The sequence below is a fragment of the Sorex araneus genome, chromosome 2, assembly GCF_027595985.1.
Source record: "Sorex araneus isolate mSorAra2 chromosome 2, mSorAra2.pri, whole genome shotgun sequence".
Lineage (NCBI taxonomy): Eukaryota > Metazoa > Chordata > Mammalia > Eulipotyphla > Soricidae > Sorex > Sorex araneus.
This window is the reverse complement of record NC_073303.1, coordinates 272,943,608-272,970,202: the sequence shown is the minus strand read 5'-3', so window position 1 is coordinate 272,970,202 and position 26,595 is coordinate 272,943,608. Positions and strand designations below refer to the sequence as shown.

The 26,595-nt window shown below is 47.3% G+C and overlaps 1 protein-coding gene across 1 annotated transcript in view; it reads left to right on the top strand.

Moving 5' to 3' along the window:
• The first annotated feature begins 12,239 nt into the window (after positions 1–12,239).
• Positions 12,240–26,595, top strand: part of LOC101544398 (ceruloplasmin-like) — a 38,534-nt gene continuing 24,178 nt past the window's right edge. Inside the window, exons 1-7 of the mRNA XM_055128132.1 lie at positions 12,240–12,361; positions 14,083–14,354; positions 18,443–18,655; positions 19,319–19,489; positions 20,573–20,823; positions 24,753–24,916; positions 26,145–26,275. Of these exons, the coding sequence (XP_054984107.1) occupies positions 12,240–12,361; positions 14,083–14,354; positions 18,443–18,655; positions 19,319–19,489; positions 20,573–20,823; positions 24,753–24,916; positions 26,145–26,275 (1,324 nt within the window). The remainder of the gene's footprint in view (positions 12,362–14,082; positions 14,355–18,442; positions 18,656–19,318; positions 19,490–20,572; positions 20,824–24,752; positions 24,917–26,144; positions 26,276–26,595) is intronic.

The window sequence follows — 26,595 nt, the reverse complement described above, 5'->3', positions numbered from 1 at the left end:
CTCTGCATTTAGATTGCTCAGAGGCAGATTTTCTGAGCTACCTGTTACATCGGGGGGCCTGGCTCTTGGGAACTGCTAGGTTTCAATTCTCCTTGCTACTCCAGTCTGTTTATCAATGTCTCTTTTTTTTTCATTCTTAACCATTTTCAAATGTACGATACAATCATGTTAAATAGATGTGCAGATGTGCATTATGTCACTAGTGCTTTTTCTTTCTTTTCTTTTCCTTTTTAATAATTGAATCACCATGAGAAACAGTTACAAGCTTTCATGTTTGAGTTTCCATCATCAATGATCAAACACCCATCCCTCCAGCAGTGCACACTCTCCACCACCCATGTCCCCAGTATCCCCCCCCCCACTCTTTCTTACCCCCCCCCCCCGCCTCCATGGCAGACAATTTCCCCCATACTCTCTCTCTCTACTTTTGGGCATTATGGTTTGAAAGTCAATGTCTCTTTCATTTGATTTTTGGGGTAAGTTCCCCCCAGCTGTTGCAATGATGCAGGGATGGGGTGGTATACCCAGACAACCGGGGTGCCTCCCAGGGCTCACCACTATAGGGGTGCCAGGACAGTGTGAGATTGTGGAGACTCACACCTACAAAGTAGCTACTTTGGTACCTTAACACCAAGTGGCAGTCCCAGAACCTGTTGCTTTTATTTAAGTTGTTCAGTCAACCTAATACAAAGACATTCGTTTTCTCTATTGCGTTATTTCATCCAGGAGAAATGACCCTTTTGTATTCATTTAGCAATGTATTTAGCATTCGTTGCATTTCTTTCTTTGTCTAGCGTTCTAATTTTGCAAATGTTTTCACATTATTCCATAGACTTGGGTGTTTTATTTTGTTTTCTTCCCCTGCCCCCCTCTCTTCAAGATCACTGATCTTTCTCTCTCTGGCTCTGGGTCCAGTTCAGCGGAACACCAAAAGCATTCTTCATTTCTGCTGATGTTTTTAGTTTCACTTCTGATTTTGTCTTAGAATGTTTCTTTCTCTGCTTACATTACTGGCACCTGTTCTTGCAGGTTTCCTCACTGAGCCCCTTTAGTTGTTTGAGTATTCATCAGTATTATCAATAACTGATACACTTTCCTCAGAATGTCTAATTCTTTTTTTAAAATAAGACCCATCTTTTAATTATTTTTATTTTTGCTGAATCTCTGTGAGATACACAGCTACAAAGCCATTCATGATTGGGTTTCAGTTACACAATCAGCACCCGTCCTTCCATCAGTGTACATTTCCCACCACCAACCATCCTCAGTTTCCCTCCCACCACAGATTCTCCCCCCTCCTCACCTCTGGGGCAGGCACTGTTTTCTTCTTTCTCTTGCTCTCTCTTTCTCTTTGGGCATTATGGTTTGCAGTACAAATACTGAAAGGTTATATCATGTTTTCCCCTTTACCTACTTTCAACACTCAAGGTCCAGAGAGATCATTTCCAGCTATCACTGCCATAGTGGACTTCTCTGTCCTATCTGACCACCCCTGTCCACCTTTTGTAGCAAGCTTCTGGCTGTGGACCAGTCCTCCTGGCCCTTGTTTCAACTGTCTTTGGGTAAGAGTCTCATGCTATGTCTTTTTTTAAATATTCCACAAGTGAGTGCAATCATTCTCTGCCTATTCCTCTCCCTCTGACTCATTTCATTCTACATGTCCATCCAAACAGCTGCATAGTATTCCATTGTGTAGATCTACCAAAGTTTTTGTGGTTTTTTGTTGTTGTTGTTGTTGGTTTTTGTTTGTTTTGGGGGGTCATACCCAGCGACGCTCAGGCTGTACTATTGCTCCAGCCCTACCAAAGTTTCTTTATCCAATCATGTGTTCTTGGGCACTCGGGTGGTTTCCAGATTATGGTTATTGTGAATATTGCTGTAATGAACATAGAAGTGCAGATGACTTTTTTGCAGTGTGTTTTTGGGCCCCTGGGGTATATTCCCAGAAGTGGTATTTTTGTGTTGTATAGAAGCGCGATTTCTAGTTTTTTTGAGGAGTTCCATACTGTTTTCCAGAGGGGCTGGTCCTATCAGCATGCCCACTAACAATGAACCACAGTTCCTCTCTCCCTTCATCTACACCAGCACCAGTTGTTCTTGTTCTTTTTGATGTGTCTCTGTGATGTGAGAAGATACTTCTTGCTATTTTGATTTAAATCTCCCTGAGGATTAGTGATGCAGAGCATTTTTTCATGTGCCTTTTGGCCATTTGTATTTCTTCCTTGAGGAAGTTTTTGTTCATTTCTTCTCCTTGTTTGTTGAGGGATTTGGTGTTTATTATTTTTTTTGTAAAGTTCTACCAGTGCCTTATATACCTTTGATATTAACCCCTTGTCAGATGGGTATTGAGTAAATACTTTTTCTCATTGCATGGGCTGCTTTTGTGTCTTGGTCACTGTTTATTTTGAGGTGCAGAAGCTTCTTAGTTTAATGTAGTCCCATTTGTTTATCTCTGCTTCCAATTGCTTGGTCAGTGGTGTTTCATCTTTTTTTTTACTTATAAATTTTATTTTCATAAAGGTAGTTCACAGTATTTCATTACAGATAATATTCAAACACCAATCCCACCACCAAGCACCTTCCCAACACAATAAGAGGGAAATGTGTGAAGGTTGTTGTATTTCACTCTGGAGCCATGTAAGCCCGAATATAAGAGAATACACAAGTATGTTAAAACCAAACAAATGTGTGATACTCTTGGTAAGTAAGTGGGTTAAAGTAAGTGGGTTAAAGTATAAGAGGTCATGCTCCAGGAAACTCTGCAGCACTCTCTTCTGGGAGTTTTAGTTTATAGTCTCTGGGTCTTGGTCATTGATGAGATTATATGGCACGGGGGCAGTTTGTGGGTGTGACTGCCAAGCTACTCGAAAACTGGGAAGCTAGGGGGAGGAGGCCCAGTCCCAATACGAGTGGGCTTGGAGATCTCAGTCACGGGTTCCCGCATACCTGGGTTTTTCTGCTGGTCTGCTCTTCAGTGAGGTTCATCCCCTCTTGGGTGAGGCTTGTCCTGTCTGGGTGAGGCTCATCCAAGCGTGTGGAGAGTGGCTTTGAGCATGGCGGTGGTTGGGTTCTGGAGGTTTTCGGCTGCCAGGATTCTGCTGGGGTGGGAGGGATACTCAACCCACCCACCCCCCTCCAAGGTGTCCCAGTGAAGACAGCCTGGCGCAGGGTCAGGACATTCTGCTGGTGTTTCATCTTTGAAGATGCCTTTGGCTTCAGTGTTACAGATGGTTCTGCCTATGTTTTCCTCGCTGCACCTTATGGATGCATATTCTGACATGGATTTAATCCATTTGTACTTGACTTTATCATGGCATTAGAAAGAGATTGGCGTTTACTTTTTTTGCATGTAGTTATCTAGTTTTCCCAGCATCACTTGTTGAAGATTTCCTTGCCCCATTTCATATGTCTTGCTTTTTTATTAAAGATTAAGTGATCATATATTTGAGAGTCAGTGTCAGGATATTCAACTCTATTCCATTGATCTGTGGGTCTGTCTTTATTCTAATACCATGTTGTTTGAATTACTTTCGCTTTGTAGTACAGTTTGAATTTGGGGATATTGATGCCTCCCATCTTCTTTTTCCCAAGGATGGCTTTAATGGTTCCTGGGGTTTTATTATTCCATATGAATTTCAGGAGTACTTGACCTATTCCTTTGAAAAATGTCATGGGTATCCTTATAGGGACCGCATTGAACCTGCATAATGCTTTGGGCGGCATTGCCATTTTGAGAATACCTGATTCCTAATCGCATTTCCCAACCAATAAAGCAGATCTATAGAACATAGGCAAAGTGGAGACAAAATGGAGATTCCGAAGGCAGCAGGAAAGATGTCAGCCACTTGCGCATTCCATTTTTCCCTTCTATTTCTTCTGCACTTCATTACTATGTGTTGAAGGTCAGGCCCTCCTTAATCACCCTCTAAGCATTAGTCCTGCGGGTGTTAGCAAATGAAAAAGAAAGCTAATGAAGCTCTTTTCATAGATGAGAAAACTAAAACCAATTTTTACTGTGGGGCGATATGCAAGAACAGATCTGAGTAAAGTAAGCAGAGAGATGGGTAATGTAGGTAGGATTAAGTACATGCAAAACAAGCCAGTTCCCTTCTGTGCTACTCTCAGACCTCTCCCCTCCTCCAAATACCTTTCTTCAGGGATTCTTTATGTTTTGACAAACATATGGAGCTATTATTATGAGGCCATTATGCTGATTTTTGTGAGTTCTGTATATTAATGAAAAAAAGCAGGAAGTGATCTAAAATCTCCTCCAAGTTATTTGAGCTCATCCCTGTAGGCCAAATTCAATAGATCTTTCCTACATAAGTTTGTTTATGTTTTGAGTTGACCAAGAACACAGTCAAACAAAGATGAGCAATTTCAAATACTTCTGAGCTTAAAACTAGTCTGCTGGGCTCCACAGGGACAGATGGCAGCACTGAGAAGATAATTTCCAGGAAACGGGGCATCTTCCACCCCTGCTCTCCAAAAGAAAGTCCATATTTCTTAGTCATTTGTTGAAAACAAAAAGTGTCACCAACATCATTTTCCTTCTCTGGGTGATGCCAGTGGACCCCACGAATGCCTTATGTGAGGCAGGCAGGAGAGAGACGGTCAGTTTCTCCCAAACCACCTCTGCCACCCGGGACCCAGGATTACTGGGTTCTTATCTCACCTTGCAGAAAAGAATTTCAGGAGTAGACAAGCAGTGGAGTAAAAACAGATTTTATTTGGAAGTTTTAGGAGGGGAGGAGGAAGAGGAAGAGGGAGAGCCTGGAGAGTGACGGGCACAAGAAAGAGAGCGCGGGCTTGTCCAAAGGAGGAGAAACCCTTACACATACCCCAGCATTAGAGATGGAAGCATGAAAGCACACATCTCAAGAGGGGATGCGGGCGACCTGTGTGCTTGGGCACCACATGGGCACAAACAGCACATGGGCTCGGGTAGCATATGTGCGCCCTTCATTTGTTCAAGGTGGCTTTTATAGGGTTTTTCCAACTTGCCCCCATATAGGGATTCTCCCTAGGTAAAAGTTCATTGCTAGGGAGGTCGCCTAAGTGGGTAGAGTTGGAGTCTTTGATGGTCTTTGAAATTCCTTTCCTGGCCTTTTGTTCCTGCTGGAGTATCTATGGGAGGGGGAGCCAGCCTTCCTTAGGTCAGCTGCAGGTGCCAGGGGAGAGTCCTATCAGACCTCAGTTCCTGATTTCTGCAAAGTTGGCTTTTTGCAACTTTCAGGGCTATTGATATTATTATTTTAATGAAGAAATGTATGTTTATTATTAATCATTAATAATGGTTAATAATTAAAATTTTTATTGATTTTCATTTCCATTTTAATGATTGATAAAGTATTGATAAGTAACTATCAATTTATTGATGGTTGTTATTAATTATTATTTATTATTTCAATGAACAGATTCATTGCCATTGTCTTGGGAGGGGTCTTCCCTATCTACCTGCTGCCTGCATCATGGGGAAGGTCTGTGCCCTCAAGGTTCTCCTGGTCTTGAAGCCCTGTGACTCCCATGTTACAGATAAATGTACCTGGACTCCTAATGAGTAGCTGGGAAATGGGGGAGTGGAACTTGGGGCTGGATCTATTTGATTTGAAGACATTAGACTGCACTGCACTTATTGATACTGGAAAGAAAAAAAGGGGGAGGGACGGGGTCAACCCAGTGGGTTCTCTATTAGTCACATTCCAGAGGGAATGATGTTTTCTTAGAGTCCAGAGTCGACCACCCCTCAAGGACAGAAATCAGAGCCCATAATGCAAATCGCATAGCAAGGGTTATTGCTCCAGCTAGCTAGGGTCCAAGTATCCGATCGACGCAGCAGGGTGCAACAAGGATCTCGAGCACTAAATTCAGCGAGTTCTTATACTTTTCATTTTGGCAATTAGTCAGCATTAGTCAGCAGTTTTCTACTACCTACAAGAGTATACATATATTTTTGTTGTTGTTGTTGTTTTGGCCCGCCTCCCTGACAGTGACATTCCAGAGACCAATCTTATTCCGGGGATGTCATCTTTGACAAAAGCATCTGGTTTTTCTGCTTTTCTTGTTCCTGGAAGAAGCCTAGTCACTCAGAAGGCCACTTAGCCTGTCATGGCAGTTCTCTGGCTAAGTGGGTCCTAACAATTTCAGGGAGGATGAGAAAGGAAGTCACAGAATCTGGAGAGAGTCGACTGGAAGCCCATTTGAGGAATACTGAGGTCACCGAAGCTGGCAAGCCCACCGTGTAGATAAAGACTACCAAGTTCCTCCATCTTGAGAGCTAAATATGCAAGACGGTGGCCTCCAAGGATTGACACAGTTCTGTGTCCCACAGAGCCGGGGGCGCATCTTTGCTCTCACCCGCTCTCCCAAGACACAGCAGATCTGATCCGGGTGTTTCTCCAGCCTTTGCTCTTCCTTCTCCTGCCAGAAGTTTCTCCACAGAGAAGCCCCAGTGCCTGGAGGACATGCTACTCTGAAGTCGTTTCAACATCCGCAAACAACTAGTTATCCAACTTCCTCCTAAGACTCCCCCAAGGTTTCACATGTGTGAAAAACGTTATGGCGGCTGTGTAGTTTGATCTCTGTCAAATTTGGCGACTGTGGCTTATAGGGAAGATCTATCGTCTCATGATTATTTAACACAGACAAGAAAAATAACCAACTGATGAGATCAGAGAGATTTACAGCTGCTTAGGTGCTGCCTTGAACATGGGTTTTGTCCTTGCCTTCAATCTGGGTTCCATCTCCATAATCTCCTATGGATCCCTGAGCCTGGCCAGGAGTGACTCCTGAGCCCAGAGCCAGGAGGAAGCGCTGAGCACTGTCGGTAGTCCCCCTCCAACCCTGCCAAATTCAAGTACTTTGTTGACGTTTTAAAACTGAAAACTATATGTAAATGAGTTTCCTCATTTTAAAAAGGAGTTAGGTCTGGGTTTGTGACTCAGTGACAGAAAACATGTGCCTTTGTGTGAGGCGCTGGGTTTAATTCCCAGATAACATACCGTTTTTAATATAGAAATTATTTCTCTCTTCCTCTCAGAGCTACACTTAATTTGATTGCAATGAAGTATGAGTACACAATGGTATATATATTCAGGAGAAATCATCATCATCATCATCATCATCATCATCCCGTTGGTCATCGAATTTCTCGAGCAGTCTCAGTAATGTCTCCATTCGTCCTAGCCCTGAGATTTTAGAAGCCTCTCTCTACTCGTCCTTCCAATGATGCCATACTGGAGGCTCTTACAGGGTCAAGGGAATGAGACCCAGCTTGTTACTGTTTTTGGCTTGTTAATACACCATGGGTACCTTGCGAGGCTCTCCCATGGGGGCAGGAAACTCCCAGTAGTTTGCTAAGGTTCTCCCAGAGGGAAGAGTAGGCTGTAAGATATCATGCAGCCGCTTTGCAGCCACACACTTCCAGGAGCTTGCTTTTAAGTCTCTGGATGCTGGCCGTTGACAGGATTACACGGTGCTGGGGGCAATCCCTGGGTGTGACCACCTAGCTACTGGGAGATGGGAAATCTGGGTGGAAGAGGCCCAGTCCCGATCTGAGCAGCCTTGGAGGTCTCAGCCCTGGGTCCCACATACCTGGGTTCCTCTGCCGGTTCCTTCATGCATGAGGCTCGTCCAAATGTGTGGAGAGGGACCTTTAGCATGGCTGTGGCTAGGTTCCAGAGGTCTTTAGCTGCCGGGAGCTCTGCTCGGGGTGGGGAGGGAAGCTGGAGCCCACCTCCTCCAAGGAGGCTCCGGGGAAGACAGCCAGGCACGAGGGCAAGAGACTCTCTGCGTCACTCTCTTCTGGGGCTGAGACCTCCAAGGCTGCTCAGATTGGGACTGGGCCTGCTTTGCCCAGATTTCCCATCTCCCAGTAGCTAGGTGGTCACACCCAGGGACTGCCCCCAGCGCCGTGTGATTCAGGAGAAACATACTTTTATTTGATAAATTTTTAATAAATATACATCCATTGGAAATCGATGAACAATAGGATGACAGTGACAGTGCTACAGTGCTATATACATTCATTTTTTTTAATGAAGGAAATAGATTTCTATGCAGTGATAAAGATGTCTAAGGTAGGTTGTTGAGAAATAAAATTTGTTCACATGGTCTTATGATTGCATTGTCCTGGTAGTCCTAACTGAGTTTCTATATAGCATTGGAGTCATTGGGTCACAGCTAGAGGTGCTCGAGGCCAATTCTGGCTCTGGGTTCAGGAAACCAGAGCTCGTGGCAGTGCTCAGGAAACCATATGTGGTACCAGGGGTATAAACTTGGATCAACTGGGGCCAGTGTGATAGTACAGCAAGTAAGGCATTTTGCCTTGCATGCAGCCGACCTGGGTTCAATCCCCGGCATCTCCAAATGATCCCCCAAGCACCGCCAGGACTAATTCCTGAGTGCAGAGCCAGGAGCAACCCCCAAACATCACCAGGTGTGACCCAAAAAGCCAAAGTAACTAATTAAATTGAGGGTGACAGGATGTATGGCAAGAGGTTTAAAACCTATACTATCTTTCATGCCCTCATCCTGGGTCTCTTAACCTAAATCTGAGCTCCATGTGACTACTAAAAGTTGCCGTGACTTTCAAATGGGTGAGCAACCCGTAACGGTAGTAGTAATCCCAGCAGACAGCAGCACACAGGCAAGTAAAGGTAAATAAAGTTTCCTGTTCTGTTGGAGCTGGACTGAGCTACCAGAATGAGCTCATTGGTTTGGATGAGGTTGAACATATTCTTTTGGCTGCCTTAGTAAATAATTTCCTAAATTATAACAAAATTGTCAGTCTTCCTTTTCTCACAGATCCCTGGTTCTGCGTAAGCCTGTTTGTTGTCAGTCTGCAGATCCCTCATTGTTTATTTTCCCGTATGCAGAAGAACTTTGCATGGTCTTCCCGTAACTCCTTTGTTGATGACCCCACTGTATTGAGCCCTATGAATTATAGAGTGGTAATAAAAGGAGACTTCAGGGCTCTCTACCTTTGTCACAGAGTCAGAGAGAACCTGGACCCTCCATGACATACATTTCTTCTGCGTTCCTTGTCTCAGCGCCTCCAACTGCACGAATATTCACGCAACATTGCTCCTTCCATTACAAATGACAACCACCATCCCCCCACATTATTTGGTCCCCCAGCTTCAAATAAAAATTAACAATTATTTCTCAACCTCCCTGGGAGATAGAGGTAGTTTCAAATCTTATTTTCCCTTGAAATAAAGATTCGAAATCATCTTGTTTGTTATTATAAATAAGAAAGTCCCACACAAGGCATTAAGGCCACACCATGCGTAGCTAATCACCAGACCCCGTGCCCCTGGTGGAGTCAAAAAGAGGAGGCCGTCTGGAGGCTGGAAGGTCGGGGAGGCTTTCCTGAGGAGGAGAAACAGCACTGAGACTTGACCAATGGAAAACCAGGCAGAAGCTACGCCAGGGAGAAGTGGCAGATGGAACCCCCAGGCTGGGGGTCTCGGGGGCCTGTGATCAGCTAAGCACGAAGAGTCACTTTGCTGAGGAGAAAGGGAGAGGAACAACACTTGTTGGGTGGTGACTTGTCCGTCTAGGCTCCCAGTGGGACCCCCAAACCACCACCCCCGCCCACAGCATTGCACTCTCACCACTTCCTAACTGGGGAGGCAGAGATTATTACATTTTTGAATGAAGACACAGTTGTGGAGCAGGGTGACAGACACTGGGGCAGATAAGACCTGGTCTTGCAAAGCGGCCCAGAATCGAAGCCTCAAGAGAGAGTGTTTGGGCAACGCTGGCAAGAAGAGGGTGTCAGCACAGGGTGTTCAGCCTTGAGCCTCACTAGTCACATGCACCCTAGTCACATGCACCCAAGACACAGAAACTGTCACGTCTGCTTAGCAGGTTGTCCTAACTGTAGCATCTAGCCCTGACTGGGATTGGACCCGGGCCGAGCCAAGAAGGAGCCGTGATTGGCCAATCACCTTCTGTGACTGGACCTTCCTGTAGGCCGAGACCCTCTATGAAATATGTGTGTGTCTGGCAACAAAGTGAACAGCTGCTCCCAGAGGGTGTTCCTTTGTGTGTGCCCGTCATCCTTCACCCCACATCTGCCCAGACCCAGTATGCAGTATGTCCAGGCATGTGGGGGGAAGCTGCTCCCCAACACCCACTGACGTCCAGGCCCCCCAGCTGACCAGGCCAGAGTGAGGCCGTGTGAGCTGTGGCACTGAGGATTTTTTTTTTTTGCTCTTTTTTTTGGGGGGGGGTCACACCCGGCGATGCACAGGGATTACTCCTGGCTCATGCACTCAGGAATCACTCCTGGCAGTGCTCGTGAGACCATATGGAATGCTGGGAATCGAACCGGGTTGGCCGTGTGCAAGGCAAACGCCCTTCCGGCTGTGCTATCGCTCCAGCCCCTCCCCTTTTTTTTTTAACTTACTGTCTGATTCCTGCACTCAGGCTCCTCCCCGTCAGGGACCAGTAAACCAGTTTCTCAGAGAAACGGCGTGTATGTGAATTGTGGAGTCAAGTCTACAATGCTAGGCTGGGGCCGGGTTATTGATAATGGAAGCTGATCAGAGAAGTGGAGATGTGAGGCCCTGCCTTCAGTCCTGGCACTCAGTTGAAAAAGGGGAGAAAAAGGTCTTCAGTGATAAGGAATTAAAACGATCTTCTAGTAGAACAGGAAGACGCTTGCCTTGCATACAGCGAACAGGATCCCATCCCTGACACCACATGTGGCACCGTGAGTGCCACAGGGGTCACTCCTGAGCACCAAACCAGGAATAGCCCCTGGAACACTTCTGGGTGTGGTCCAAATTTCCTCTGACTACACACGCACACACACACACACATTTTTTAATTAAATATGATAAATACCTCGTATAAATACCTCTATAAGACCAAGCTTCCAGAAGAGAGCGACACAGAGAGTCTCTTGTCCCCACGCCTGGCTGTCTTCCCTGGGGCCCCTTGGAGGGGGTGGGCTTCAATTTCCCTCCCTGCCTCGAGCAGAACTCCTGCAGTCAAAGACCTCCGGAGCCTAGCCACAGCCACGCTTAAGGCCCCTCTCCACACGTTTGGATGAGCCTCATGCATGAAGGAACCGGCAGAGGAACCCAGGCGTATGGGACCCGGGGCTGAGACCTTCAAGCCTGCTCGAATTGGGACTGGCCCTCTTCCGCCCAGATTCCCCATTTTCCAGTAGCAAGGTGGTCACACCCAGGGACTGTCCCCAGCACCGTATAATGCCATCAACGGCCAACATCCAGAGACTCCCGGGAGCTTGGTTTTATATCTTATAGCCTAGTTCTCCCTCTGGGAGAACCTGGAAAGCTACTGAGAGTTTCCTGCCCTCATGGGAGAGCCTTGCAAACTCCCCATGTGTATTCATATGCCAAAATCAGTAACAATGACGGGTCTCATTCCCCTGATTCTGGAAAAGCCTCCAATGCTTTACTTGTCCTTTGGGAAGGACAAGTAAAGAGAGGCTTCTAAAATCTCAGGGCTAGGATGAATGGAGACGTTACTGAGACTACTCGAGAAATTCTACAATCAACAGGATGATGATGATGATGATGATGATGATGATGACGATAATGATGATGATGATGATGATGATGATGATGATGATGATGACCTTGTCATCTAGGGTAATGCTCCCCAAAGTGACTAATACTGCTCCCTGCACCTGCCCCAAAGGGGGTGCTAGAAAGATTCAGGAGGACAGTAGTAACCTCAAGTACAGTCAAGGGGGGGCACTTTCCATTCACTGAATGGAGGTAGGATTTTAGGCTGGTACTGAGTTGTGTTTTTTTTCTTCCAAAGGGGGTGGTAAGGCCAAGTAAGTTTGGGGACCTCTAGGGGGACAGCTTATAAGAAGCAGCATGGAAAGGACCCAGGGAGGGGTGTGCAGAGGGCCCAGGACAGGGAGATCACAGAGGCTGGAAACAAGACAAATGCGGTAACAGAGCAAAAGATTTTCCCTGTTTGGACTTGGAAGGCAGGCAAGGGGCCACCTACCAGGATGTGCTGTGGCCAGAGCACACTGGACCCAAAGCCAGGATTCCCCCAGGCTTGTCCAACCTGCCACTTGGCCTCACCTGTGAAAACTCAACACATTTGGAAGGGAAATGAGGTGCATGTGGAGGAAGCACCTGACCGGCTCTTATGCAACCGGGACACGGTGATGGGACATGGGGGAAGAAAACTGGCTATAAAAGAGGAGAAACACCTCCCCAGCCCTCCAGGCCCAGGGCGTGACCATGGAGGTCCTTTTACTGCTCAACTTCCTGGTGCTTCTGAGTGCTCCCAGCTGGGCCACAGAGAGGCACTACTACATAGCCATCGAGGAAACCACCTGGGATTATGCCCCCTCTGGGAAGAACATGCTCAATGGGAAGCCCTTTGCAGAAGACGGGTGAGTGAGCGCCCCTTGATGTTTGTAGTGGCCCCTGACTCGAGAAAGGCCTGGGGTTGGTTTCCCATTGATGGTGATGGAGAATGCCGTTGAGCCTCTGCCCTAGAAATCTCTCCCTTTGTTCCTCTGTACTATTAAGACACAGAAGATCGGGACTGGAGTGATATACAGCGGGTAGGGGGTTTGCCTTACACATGGCCCACCCGGGTTCGATTCACAGCATCCCATATGGTCCCCCAAGCACCGCCAGGAGTAATTCCAAAGCCAACAATAACCCCTGTGCATTGCCAGGTGTGACCCAAAAAGCAAAAAAAAAAAAAAAAAAAAAAGACACAGAAGATGGATGTGAAATAAGAAATGTCTCATTCCTGGGATGATGGCCCCTTTGAGTTCCAGTGACTCATTGCTTCAGGGATTCTTTTTTTTTTTTAATTTTTTTATTGTGGAAAGTTACAAAGTTACAAAGTTTTCAGGTTTAAATCTCAGTTATACAATGCTCGAACACCCATCCCTTCACCAGTGCTCATATTCCACCACCAAGAATTCAGGGATTCTTTTGAATTCTAGGCTTCTTGTCAGTTTTGTTGGCATAGGGCTCAAAGCACTCAACTCTCCCTTTCCTTCTGATCGGAGGGGAAGGCAGAACGGAAAAGTGCAGATGTATTTTTCATCTCTTTCTGTAGGGGAGGCACTAAAGGTTAGAGGTGGAATTCTGATTTGTCCCAATGTCCCGTCCCGTGGGACTTGTTCAACGTGGGTAACCGGGAGAGGGTTCGAGAGTGAAAAGGAGACAGATGCAAGGAGAAAGAGACAGACACAGACAGACACAAGAATGGGAGAAAGCTCCAACTTTATTTCTCTTAAGCTAGTCTTTTATAATTGATTATATGAGGAAGTGGGCAGAATGGGGGAATAGCAAAGAATGCAAATGTTAAACAAAACTGGATGTGGGCCCTGGTGGCAGTTTCCCTGGGCATTGTTCTGCAACCTTTCCCAAGAAGCGGTTGTTCCTAGTTACAGGTCAGTTTGTACTGACATATTGGTGCCCAGGCATAAGTTTCTGGCTGTTCCCAGGCATTGGTTCCCAGCATCCCAACAAAAGTCCAGTTCTGCCAACACACTCTGACTACCATTTACATGTGTAAGAAATCCTAATTTTGAGAAGTTCATGTAATATTTGAGATGTAGAGTAACCTTAAAGTGGGAGTCAAGGCCTTTTTTGGAAGGTGTCTCTCTGAGAAAATACAGAAGGTAGGGCAGTTGCCCTGAATGCATTCTGCCCTTGTTCCATCCCTGGCACTATGGACACTTCCTTAAAGGGTGTGTTCCCTGAGCCCAGAGCCAGGATCAAGCCCTGAGCATCACCAGGTATGACCTCAAAACTGAAAGCAACAAGAGCAATAAAAAAGAGAAATACCACAAGACATTGTAATGGTCAGTACAATTTGGTAAGTCTTTCAAATCAAAATGCCACCGTGCTCTTTGTTTTATTTGCATTTGCTCTCTTCATCCAACAGTTCAATATTCTCCTGGACAGCAGGATTCCTGATTACTCCCCTCTCACTGTCCCTGGTGTCTTGATTCTGTCTTCTCGAGTTTTTCTCTTAAAGCATCTCACTTTTAGCTTCTGCAAGCATTGTGCTCTTTTTCTCCTTCCAGTCCAACCCTGTTCCAGTTCCTTCTTTTTTGTCTTTGTTTCTTTTGGACAGAGAGTTTCGATCTAAAACCTACCTACAGCGAGACCGAGATCGGATAGGGTCTGTGTATAAAAAGGCGCTGTATTTTCAGTACACCGATGACACATTTAAAACCATTATTGAAAAGCCCTCCTGGCTGGGCTACTTGGGCCCGATTATTCAGGGAGAGACTGGAGACATGATTCACGTGCACGTGAAAAACAATGCGTCCAGGGCCTACACTGTGCATCCACACGGAGTCACCTACAGAAAGGAATACGAAGGTAAGCCACTTCTCTGTCCCATGGGTGGAAGCAGGAGTCTATTCCAGGAAAAGCCAGGGAGTCTCTGGGGTGGAAACAGACTCTTTGTTCCAGTATTTTTGTGGCTTACACTTTCTTATCTTTTATTTTATCTCTGAGACAGTCCTTTAACAACTTCTCTTCTTCTACCTCCTTCTCTTCTACTTCCTCCTCCTCTTCCTCCTCCTCTTCCTCTTCCTCCTCCTCCTCCTCCTCCTCCTCCTCCTCCTCTTCTTCTTCTTCTTCTTCTTCTTCTTCTTCTTCTTCTTCTTCTTCTTCTTCTTCTTCTTCTTCTTCTTCTTCTTCTTCTCCTTCTCCTCCTCCTCCTCCTCCTCCTCCTCCTCCTTCTTCTTCTTCTTCTTCTTCTTCTTCTTCTTCTTCTTCTTCTTTTTCTTCTTTTTCTTCTTCTTCTTCTTCTTCTTCTTCTTCTTCTTCTTCTTCTTCTTCTTCTTCTTCTTCTTCTTCTTCTTCTTCTTCTTCTTCTTCTTCTTCTTCTTCTTCTTCTTCTTCTCCTCCTCCTCCTCCTCCTGCTCCTCCTGCTCCTCCTTTTCCTCCTCCTCCTCCTCCTCCTCTCCCTCCTCCTCCTTCCTTTTTGTCTGGTGGTGCTCAAGGATTACTTCTGCCTCTGCACTCAGAATCACTCCTGGTGGGCTCAGGGGACTATGTGAAATGCCAGGGATCAAACCCTGGTAGACTGTGAGTAAGGCGAGCACCTGCCCACGGTACCTACTCTATTGCTCCAGCCCCAACAATTTCTCATCTTGCATGAGTGATCACCCTTTTGCCCTACCTGAGAAGGAAACAAGCTTTTCACACACAAAAAATAAATATATCAGTGGGCTTGAGTGATAGTATAGCCAGTAAGACACTTGCTTTGCATGTGGCAGACCCGGGTTCTATCTCTGGCACTGCACATGACCCCTAAACACCATCAGGAGTGATCCCTGAGCACAGAGCCAGGAGTCCACCCTAAGCACAGTTGGGTATGAGTCAATAACCCATTTAAAAAAATAAGTGAATAAATAATAATTGATTAACAGAAATATTCTTCCACTGAATTCCATTTCCTTCTGGAAATCAGTAGAAACCAGAGAAATCATTACCAGTTTCTGAACAGCATCTCCTACATGCCGACATTCCCAGTTACCTGACGGTGTTAGAAATAGGAAGGAAAAAGAAAACCCACGAGAGAGGTTTTGTGTCCACCAAGGAACAGGAAGGAGGGTCAAGGAGGAGAAGCTGACCATGGGACAGTCTCCTTTGGAATGGGTTTTGTCTAATGTTTCGTAGTCCTGTCTTCAAAGCTGGAAGTTGGAGGCACGTTTCTACAAGACAAAGACATGAGTGAGGGCAAGGTGCAGACTCAGAGCTCCAGGGAGGGGAACTCAGTGGAGCTCACCCAACCTACAGGACCCTGAGGGGGCCGAGTCACCAGGCAGATGCTTTTGGGTGTGCCATGTGCCAAGCCTGCAGTGACAAAAACAGGGCAGGACCCCTGGAAGTTTTATTTTTTGCTTTTTTTGATCAAGCAGCTTCTTTCTTTTCTTTAATTGGTGAAACTAGACAGTTTTGAAGGAACAGAACTCACCTAGAAAAGATAGGAGGGGAGAGAGAGAGAGAGAAGAAATCTGTGTTTAAGACAGAACCTGGGCATCCCCGGAGTGGGAAAAAAGCCACAAGCAAAGAAACCGAGAGGAAGGGAGGGAGGGACGGGCCTCGAGAGCGAGCCAAGCTCCAGAGCCTAGATCTCTGCGTGTCTGAGAGAGAATCATCATATTTTCACGAAAACATTTGCAGAACCCATCCATGAGAAAGACGCACTTCCACACACAGTTCACATGACCATTCTGATTCAGTCCAGAAACAGGCAGACCCAAGACTGCAGCGAGACTCTCTCTAAGGCAGATGGGGTGAGGGGGCAGAGACTGTCTCTAAGGCAGACGGGGGCGGGGGGCAGAGACTGTCTCTAAGGCAGACGGGGGGGGGCAGAGACTGTCTCTAAGGCAGACGGGGGGGCAGAGACTGTCTCTAAGGCAGACGGGGGGGTGCAGAGACTGTCTCTAAGGCAGACGGGGGGGGCAGAGACTGTCTCTAAGGCAGACGGGGGGGTGCAGAGACTGTCTCTAAGGCAGACGGGGGGGGGGCAGAGACTGTCTCTAAGGCAGACGGGGGGGGCAGAGACTGTCTCTAAGGCAGACGGGGGGGGCAGAGACTGTCTCTAAGGCAGACGGGGGGGTGCAGAGACTGTCTCTAAGGCAGACGGGGGGGGCAGAGACTGTCTCTAAGGCAGACGGGGGGGGTGCAGAGACTGTCTCTAAGGCAGACGGGGGGGGGCAGAGACTGTCTCTAAGGCAGACGGGGGGGGCAGAGACTGTCTCTAAGGCAGACGGGGGGGGCAGAGACTGTCTCTAAGGCAGACGGGGTGCAGAGACTGTCTCTAAGGCAGACGGGGGGGGCAGAAACTGTCTCTAAGGCAGACGGGGGGGTGGTGCAGAGACTGTCTCTAAGGCAGACGGGGGGGGCAGAGACTGTCTCTAAGGCAGACGGGGGGGGGGCAGAGACTGTCTCTAAGGCAGACGGGGGGGCAGAGACTGTCTCTAAGGCAGACGGGGGGGGTGCAGAGACTGTCTCTAAGGCAGACGGGGTGCAGAGACTGTCTCTAAGGCAGACGGGGGGGGCAGAGACTGTCTCTAAGGCAGACGGGGGGGGTGCAGAGACTGTCTCTAAGGCAGACGGGGGGGGGCAGAGACTGTCTCTAAGGCAGACGGGGGGGCAGAGACTGTCTCTAAGGCAGACGGGGGGGGTGCAGAGACTGTCTCTAAGGCAGACGGGGGGGGTGCAGAGACTGTCTCTAAGGCAGACGGGGTGCAGAGACTGTCTCTAAGGCAGACGGGGGGGGCAGAGACTGTCTCTAAGGCAGACGGGGGGGGCAGAGACTGTCTCTAAGGCAGACGGGGGGGCAGAGACTGTCTCTAAGGCAGACGGGGGGGGCAGACACTGTCTCTAAGGCAGACGGGGGGGCAGAGACTGTCTCTAAGGCAGACGGGGGGGGGCAGAGACTGTCTCTAAGGCAGACGGGGGGGGCAGAGACTGTCTCTAAGGCAGATGGGGGGGGGGCAGAGACTGTCTCTAAGGCAGACGGGGGGGGCAGAGACTGTCTCTAAGGCAGACGGGGGGGCAGAGACTGTCTCTAAGGCAGACGGGGGGGTGCAGAGACTGTCTCTAAGGCAGACGGGGTGCAGAGACTGTCTCTAAGGCAGACGGGGGGGGCAGAGACTGTCTCTAAGGCAGACGGGGGGGGTGCAGAGACTGTCTCTAAGGCAGACGGGGGGGGCAGAGACTGTCTCTAAGGGAGACGGGGGGGGGGGCAGAGACTGTCTCTAAGGCAGACGGGGGGGCAGAGACTGTCTCTAAGGCAGACGGGGGGCGGGGTGCAGAGACTGTCTCTAAGGCAGACGGGGGGGCAGAGACTGTCTCTAAGGCAGACGGGGGGCGGGGTGCAGAGACTGTCTCTAAGGCAGATGGGGGGCAGAGACTGTCTCTAAGGCAGACGGGGGGGCAGAGACTGTCTCTAAGGCAGACGGGGGGGGTGCAGAGACTGTCTCTAAGGCAGACGGGGGGGCAGAGACTGTCTCTAAGGCAGACGGGGGGGGGGGTGGTGCAGAGACTGTCTCTAAGGCAGATGGGGGGGGCAGAGACTGTCTCTAAGGCAGACAGGGGGGGTGGGGGCAGAGACTGTCAGAGACTGTCTCTAAGGCAGACGGGGGGGGGGCAGAGACTGTCTCTAAGGCAGACGGGGCAGAGACTGTCTCTAAGGCAGACGGGGGGGGGGGTGCAGAGACTGTCTCTAAGGCAGACGGGGGGGGGGGGGCAGAGACTGTCTCTAAGGCAGCCGGGGCAGAGACTGTCCCTAAGGCAGCCGGGGCGGGAGAGGCTCTCGGGCATGCAGGGGCAGGGGAAAGCGGTGGGAAATGCTCTGCTCTGGAAAGCGCAGCAGTGACCTGCACGCAGGGCCCGACCGCCGAAGAGGCAGGAGGTGGCCTGCTCAGGGCCCGCCAATTCCCTTGCAGGCGCGCTGTACCCCGACAACACCTCGGGCTTGCAGAGGGAGGACGACCGGCTGGCCCCCGGGGCACGGTACACTTACTCGTGGTTTGTGGAGGAGAAACAGGGGCCTGGCCCCAGCGACAGCAACTGCGTGACCAGGATTTACCACTCCCACCTGGAGACCGTGAGCGACATGGCCTCGGGACTCATCGGCCCGCTAATAATCTGTAAAAGAGGTAACGCCTGGGACCCCCGACCCCCCGTGCCCGCAGAGCCAGGGCTCTCCTTCACGGCCCTAGTCAAGTTCGGCCACCCAGTCATTTATCTGTTTCTGATAACTTAAATGTGCTTGATAGAAGAGGAAGAACATTTTCTTTTTCTGGCCCTGACCTGCCCGTCTCTAAGCGGAGGATGGAGTATGCCATGTGGGCGCTAGGTGGCGGTGCTGAGTCCAGGGTGCGGGTTCAAGTCCAAAGACTCGGGTAGGTCGGCAGGTGGTGGTGGAGCCCCGGGGAAGCTCAGTTCCTCCCACACACACAGGCAGCCTTGGGAAGGCCCTTGGCTGGCTTTCTGCTTTAACGCTCTGCCTGTGACTTGGGGGATGGAGCGATAGCACAGCGGGGAGGGCGTTTGCCTTGCATGCAGCCGACCCGGGTTTGATTCCCAGCATACCATAGGGTCCCCTGAGCACCGCCAGGGGTGATTCCTGAGTGTAGAGCCAGGAGTAACCCCTGTGCATCGCCAGGTGTGACCCAAAAAGCGGAAAAAAAAAAAAGCTCTGCCTGTGATGGTGCAAATCTGACTTGGATATTTTCAATGACTCTTGGAGAGTCACCCATTTCGTGTGGCAATAAAAGAATCACAGCAAAGAACAACTGTTGCCCCTTGCTTCCTTTCAGGCACGCTGACTGGAGACAGGGAGAAAGACATCGATAAGTCCTTTTTCCTGCTGCTGTCCATAACTGATGAAAACGAAAGCTGGTATATTGATGACAATATCAAAGCCTACACGGACAGTGCTCGCGTTAACAAGAGTGACCCTGGCTTCCGGGACAGCAACCTCATGCCCTGTAAGATGGCAGGACTTTGCTCGTTCATTAGACCGGCCTTAGAACTTCCGGGACTCGGTCCAGGAGTTTCCGTTCATTCAGGTTTTCCTTCCTTCCTTCCTTCCTTCCTTCCTTCCTTCCTTCCTTCCTTCCTCCCTTCCTTCCTTCTTACCTTCCTTCCCTCCCTCCTTCCTTCCTTCCTTCCTTCCTTCCCTCCCTCCCTCCTTCCTTCCTTCCTTCCTTCCTTCCTTCCTTCCTTCCTTCCTTCCTTCCTTCCTTCCTTCCTTCCTTCCTCCTTCCCTCTCTTCCTCCCTCCCTCCCTCCCTCACTCCCTTCCTTCTTCCATTTCTGCCTCCCTTCCTCCCTCCTTCCCTCCTTCCCTCCCTCCCTCCCTCCCTCCCACCCTCCCTCTACTCCCTTCCTTTCTTTCTTGCAGTGTTAGGGTTCAGACCCAGTACTCCCAACATGTGAAGCAAGTACTACTAGTGAACTACGTTCAGGGCGTAATTTTATTATTTGGGGGGCTCCTAAATAGTGCTCAGTGTCCACCTGCCACTTCTGTTGGTGCTCAGGGAACCACACAGTGCTGGAGACTGTTCTCAGGGCCATCTCGTGCAAGGCAGGGGTTCCAGCCAATTGGCCTATCTCCCCAGCCCTAATTTTTAGTTTTTCACACAAGGTTTGATTCTACTTGCTCCTCCCCTGATCACCCCACCCCCACCAACAGTCGAAAAACAAAAAGAGTGAGGTAGATGGATTTTTTTTTCAAAACCTGATAATGATCAAAAGCAGATGGCAAGAACGTAGGAGAGGCCGTTGCAAAGGGAGAAATATTACGAAGAGCAAAGCCTTCATCTCTTTCTATTCTCGTCCCTTTTCATTGCTTCCTGCCTTCAGCTCACTTTTCCTTCTCTTGCTCCTGTAGCTTCTCAGGATATACAATGCTTATGTCCCTTTTTTCTTGGCAAATGCAGCTTTTGTCACGGGTCATGCGTGAGCGCAGTGCGCAGATGATGAGATTTAGGCTACGCGGAAATGCTCAGAATTCTCTCCCCGTGGCCCTGCTCGGCCATGCCTGACAGATTCTCGTACCTTTGTTTTCAGCCATCAACGGATACATGTACGGAAACCTGCCCAATCTCACCATGTGTGTGGGCGACAGGGTCAGGTGGTTCCTGGTGGGCATGGGTGGAGTGACCGACACCCACCCTGTCTATTTCCACGGCCAGACGCTCATCTCTCAGAACCAGAGGCAAGACACCATCGCCCTCTTCCCTTCCTCACTGGAAGACGCCTCCATGGTGGCCCAGGGCCCAGGCGAGTGGTTGCTGGGCTGTGCGGTCCACGGTAAGGATGTCTTATGCAAAGAGCCTGAATCCTTGGAAGCAAGGAAAGAGAGAACTTCCAAGGTTCCAGCTGTCATAAGCACCTTCTCATCTGAGAGCATGCGTTTTTAATAGAGAACTTACGGTAGTGCATGCACCATGGTACAAGTACAAGTTGCAAAAAGGACAGTATATGCAACACAGTATATGCAATACAGATGCTGATTTGTGGTGATGCCTCCCTGGACCATCTGTAAGGGGATACATAATGCTACATCCAAAATACAGTTTCAAAAGGGCAAAGGAAAGCTAAGAATAGTACGTGTTCACTTGGCAGCTCCTGTTCACACATGCTAACCTTATTTTATTTTATTTTGGCTTTTGGGCCACACCTGGTGATGCTCAGGGGTTATTCCTGGCTCTGCACTCGGGAATTACTCCTGGCAGTGCATGGCGGGACCATATGGGATGCCAGGGATCGAACCTGGGTTGACCTCATGCAAGGCAAATGCCTTACCTGCTATACTATCACTGGCCCCATGCGCTAAACTTTTAAAAAATAATTTAGTGCCCTTAGCACGCCAGGTGGGAGAGCAGGTAAGGCAGGCTGTCTCAGGACCCGAGTCCTCTGCCCAGTTCTGATCTCCCAGCTCCTTTTGCAGTGTCTCTGGCTCTGCAAACTTTTGCTGGGTGAGAGAGAGAGAGAGAGAGAGAGAGAGAGAGAGAGAGAGAGAGAGAGAGAGAGAGAGAGGGAGGGAGGAAGGGAGGGAGAGAGAAAGAGAGAGGAGATATGGAGGGAGAAGGGAGAGAGGAGATAGAGAGAGGGGGGAGGAGAGGGGGAGAGAGAAGAGACAGGGAGATAGAGAGAGGGAGAGGAAGGAAGAGAGAAGGGAGAAAGGAGATAGAGAGGGAGAGAGATAGGGAGAAAGAAGGGAGAGAGGAGATAGAGAGAGGGAGAGAGAGGGAGAGAGGAAGGGAGAGGGGGGGTGAATGGGAAGAAGGGAGGGAGAGGTGATGTGAGAATGTGAGACCTGGGTAGACCCTAAGAAGGAATGTTTCCTTCTATTGAGAAACATGGGCAAAGGTTAGTTTTTTATTTTTTAATGTTTTTGGTTTGGGGGGACTGGCCATGCTCAGGGGCTAATCCTGGCTCTGTGTTCGGAGATTGCTCCTGGCAGTGCTCAAGGGACCATGTGCTACCAGGGATCAATCTCCCACCCCTCTGCAAAGCCTGCACTCAGCCTGTTGAGACTCGCCCCCCCACCCTGTCTCTCTCTGTCTCTCTCTGTCTCTGTCTCTGTCTCTGTCTCTGTCTCTGTCTCTCTCTCTCTCTCTCTCTCTCTCTCTCTCTCTCTCTCTCTCTCTCTCTCTCTCTCCTCTCTGTGTGTCTGTCTCTGTCTCTCTCTCGCTCTCCCTCTCTTCCTCAAAGTGTTGTAAGGGAACAGCAAACAACCTCGGGCGTCATAACTAGCATTCTCTGTAGTGACATCTCCAACTTCCAACGCCTTAGGTCTCTTTTTCAAAACAACAATTTACAAGACCCATGAGTGACAGGCAGGGCGGGGATTATTACATTGTTACAGTTCTGCTTTGTTTTTCAGGTAAGGAAACTAGTCTAAGAGGTCACACTCTTGCCTTCAAACCTAAAAACATTAGAGTTAGGAATTACGTTGGACCAAATAATCTTAGTCCAGTGGTCCATACATTTCCTTCTTTTCTTTCCTTCTTATTCATGCCCTTCATTTAATGATGGAACAGCCAACAATGGACTCATTCATCTTCTTCGGTCATAAGAAAGGCCAGTGACTCTGTGCTGGGCCAGAAAGGTAACACAGGTGGTATTGTGCCTGCGCCCCCCACCCCCAGAAGTGGCTGATGCCAGTTTGACCCCAGGCATCACCCAGAACCCCTGGAGAACCACCAGGAGTGATCTCTGAGCAAGCTGGGTGTGACCAAAAGAACACAACACAGAACAGAAATGATACTATGCTTCAGATATTCACGTTTTATTTTTCAATCGGAAAACATTATTGTTGTTAGAAATGAAAATCTCCTTTTCTTGTACAAAAAAATTGAATTTACTTTCTGATCAAATTTTTTTTCTAAGGCTTTTGGATTTTCGGTTAATTACTTATACACCTAAGCATCAAGACTTATCAAGATTTCCTATGCATTCTAATCCTGCTAGCATTTTGGAAAAGAGCCCTGCAGTTAATATAACTCAGGGGCTGGATGACAAAGTGTTCTCACTTAAAGAGAAATACCATGTTCAAGTTTAAAAAAATTACATTCATGGCCAGAGAGATAGGACAGTAGGTAAGGTCCTTGCTTTGCATGATGCAAACCCAAATTCAGCCCCCAGCACTCTGTCAGCTACCCTGAGCACTGTCAAGAATGGCACCCTGAGCATCGAGCCATAGGTAAGCCCCGAGAATTGTTGGATGTGACCCCCAAACGGTCACAATAAAATACATCCAGTTCCATCGCTTCAAGTGCCCGTGTTTGTAGATGGTACCGTTAAGGGTAATGGTACCCTTGATTCCTCCACTACAGCCCAGGGAAGAATCTAGAAAGTTCCTGAAAGTTCTTTGATCAGCCCCACAGCTTTCTCCTGTATGTCTCCTCTCTCTGTGTCCTTGTACCATTTTTGTTTCTTGTCATTATAAGAATACATGAGTAGACCATTGCTGGAGGGGGCAGAGTGAGAGAGTGAGAGAGAGAGAGAGAGAGAGAGAGAGAGAGAGAGAGAGAGAGAGAGAGAGAGAGAGAGGTGAATAGGAAGGGAGGGAGACCTAGATGTGGGAATGTGGCAAGCAAAGAAAGCCAAATTTTAATGTGTATGGGTGTCAATTCCTAGCAGTTCAGGAAAGCCGCAAGTAAGATAAGTCAACTGGTAAACACTTAAATTCTTCAAATTGGCCACAGTGGGAGGCTTCGCCCCATAAAAGTTAGCAATAAATCAAATAGTGGAGACCTGGCTTAAAAACAGCCCACTTGAGTCCCATAAGACTCCACCCACACCCCAGGCCTATCCTCAGAGACTGACCACAGCAGTCTTTCGGGTCTGAATACTTGCCAACATCTTTACTGTTATTTTCCCACAAGACGGATGCATATGCAGAAACGTGCAGCTGTGTTCTGCTTCTCATAAGTAGATGGTGTTGTAGAAAATGCTTGGCTGGGTGCCTCTTCACTCATTAGCAAGTCTTGAAATCTTGATGGTCCCCGTACATTGAATTAATGGTTGCATAGCATTCCACATTAAAGGTATATCCTAATTTATTTAACCACCCTGGATGACACTTAAATGGCTTCCTTTCTTTAGTTCACAAAGTTCTAATCAACTGCTTTTTTTATATGTATTGTTTTACACATGTGCAAAGATTTGTCTTGGCAAACTACCAAGAAGGGAAATTGTATACTGGGGAGGTTTTGAATGTGAGCAAATATTGCCAAATTGCCTCCTAACGGGTCCATAGTGGTTTACACTCTCAGCAACGGGATTCTGAAATCAAAATACAGGAGAGATGCCCTCATAAAAATGTACCTATCTTGGACTTTTTCCTGTCTGCCAACTTGTTAGCTTCCTAAGCCCATCTACTCATTCGTGACTGGTGATATTGCTTTCACATATCCACAAGAAAGTTGTTTTGACTAAATCAATGCTCAAATTTTGCTTGGTTTGGAGGTAGCATCTTTACCTCAGAGTTGGTCCAATGCCAACTACAGGCTGTAGCAATTATGCTGCTTTTCTGCCTGGCTTATCTCCTTGCTTCATTTAGCTTTGGTTTCTGCTCAGAACCTGCAAATAGCTCAAACTTCTCAAAGAAAGGCATGGTACAATATTGTTAGCTACAGTAAAAACATGTATGGACAAAGAAAAAAGGTTTCAATGTTTTAACAACCATCTGTCCTTGGGTTTATCATGTTATGATGTTGTTGCTGTTTTCTCCCCAGAGAGCATGCAAGCCTTTTTCAACGTCAGGAATTGCCGAAAACCTTCGACAGTTGCTACCGAGACACGCATTTTACACTATTATATTGCTGCTGAAGAAATTTTTTGGAACTATGCCCCTTCTGGTGTGGACTTATTTACTGGAAAGAATATAACAGCACCTGGAAGGTAATGACTGAAATTTTTATGGCCAAATAAGGATAATCAGTTACTTTCTTTTATAACTCAGTTATTTCTAATAAGGATCTGAACATTTTAAAATAAAATCATTAACTAAAGACAGGGAAATAATCACATCAGTCACTGGAGAACAATGTACCTAAGAATTATTGTCCACATAATGAGTGAAGAAAAAAAAATGTTTTTTTTCCCTAGTATAAATTTAAAACAGGTTGACTTGATAATTGTGAAACATCCAATAATAGGGTGGATTATGTTCTCAGTAGCAGTTTTACAAATGTTTTTAAATATTCATTATGGGAAAGCTCTCTGGGTATAGAGAAAAAATTAAATTTAGTTAGGCGCAACTCTCATTTGATATTGACTAGACTAAAGTAAAAATTAATAGACTTGCATTTTAATTCTATTACAATAAAATAATCCCCTGAGGAAAAAAATTCCCAACAGTGAAATAATTTAAAACATGCAAAAGATTTCTGAGAGTAAATATATCTCTTGTTTGGTTGTTATTTATTCTTTTGGTTTGGAATGCGGGGAGGACCACACTCAACAAAGCTCAGGGTTAACTCTTGGATCTGTGCTCAGGGGTCACTCCTGGATGGACATGGGGATAAAACTGGGGTCAGCCACATGCAAGGCAAGTACTTTACCCACTGCACTATCTCTCTAGTCTCACACTTGCCTCATTTTAGTATGAAAAAACAAACCAAACCAGATGGACAGAATGTCTTTTTAACTTTTGTCCCAAAAGAAAGTCTGGAATTTGAAAGATAGTCCAGGTGCTAATACACCCTTACCTGGTCCTCTATGTCAACATCAGGAGTCACCCAGGAATACAGACCAAGAGTAAGCCCTGAGCTCCACCAAGTGTGGTCAAAAAACACAAAACATGCGAACAGACAAACATAAAACCAAGAGAAAGTCTGTGGATCACCACTAAGAAGACAGATACAGACACTTATACACAGAAGCATTGACCAAAACCAGTTTGCATTCCATGTGGTTATACACACAGATGATGGAACCATGATCACCTTAACTTTTTTTTTTGGTAGATTTCCCTTATTTTCAGAATTTCTTACAGTAAACATGCACCATTTTTATAATCAACAATAAATGTAAAAATATCTTCAAATAAATGTACGTCAATTTTTACTTTCTTTTCGCATGCCTACTACACATTTTGAAGTTATTTGTGTTTCTACTTTCTCTACAGCAAATCCCGTCTCTATTTTGAACAAAGCCCAGCCAGAATTGGAGGAACTTATAAAAAAATAGTTTACCGTGAATACACAGATGCTTCCTTCCAAACACAAAAGGCCAGAGAAGAGCACCTTGGAATTCTTGGTAAAATGCCACTCGAAGTTTGTGGGTTTATAAAGACAAGTTATATACTCCTATGCATCAAAATAGCATGCAACAACTCTGTTAGAGATTCTAGCTGTCATATTATAACCTTATGAAAGCAATTCAATTTATTCCTGGATCTGTGCTTAAGAATTACTCCTGTCTGCGTTGGGAAAACATGGGATGCTGGGAGTTGGACTTGCAGGGCAAAGGCCCTACCCACCCTACTAACTCTCTGGCTGCAAGAATCACCCACGTTTTATCTTTAATTCTTAACCCTGTGAACCTATACAGTTTGGATTTATTTGTGTGATCCAAAG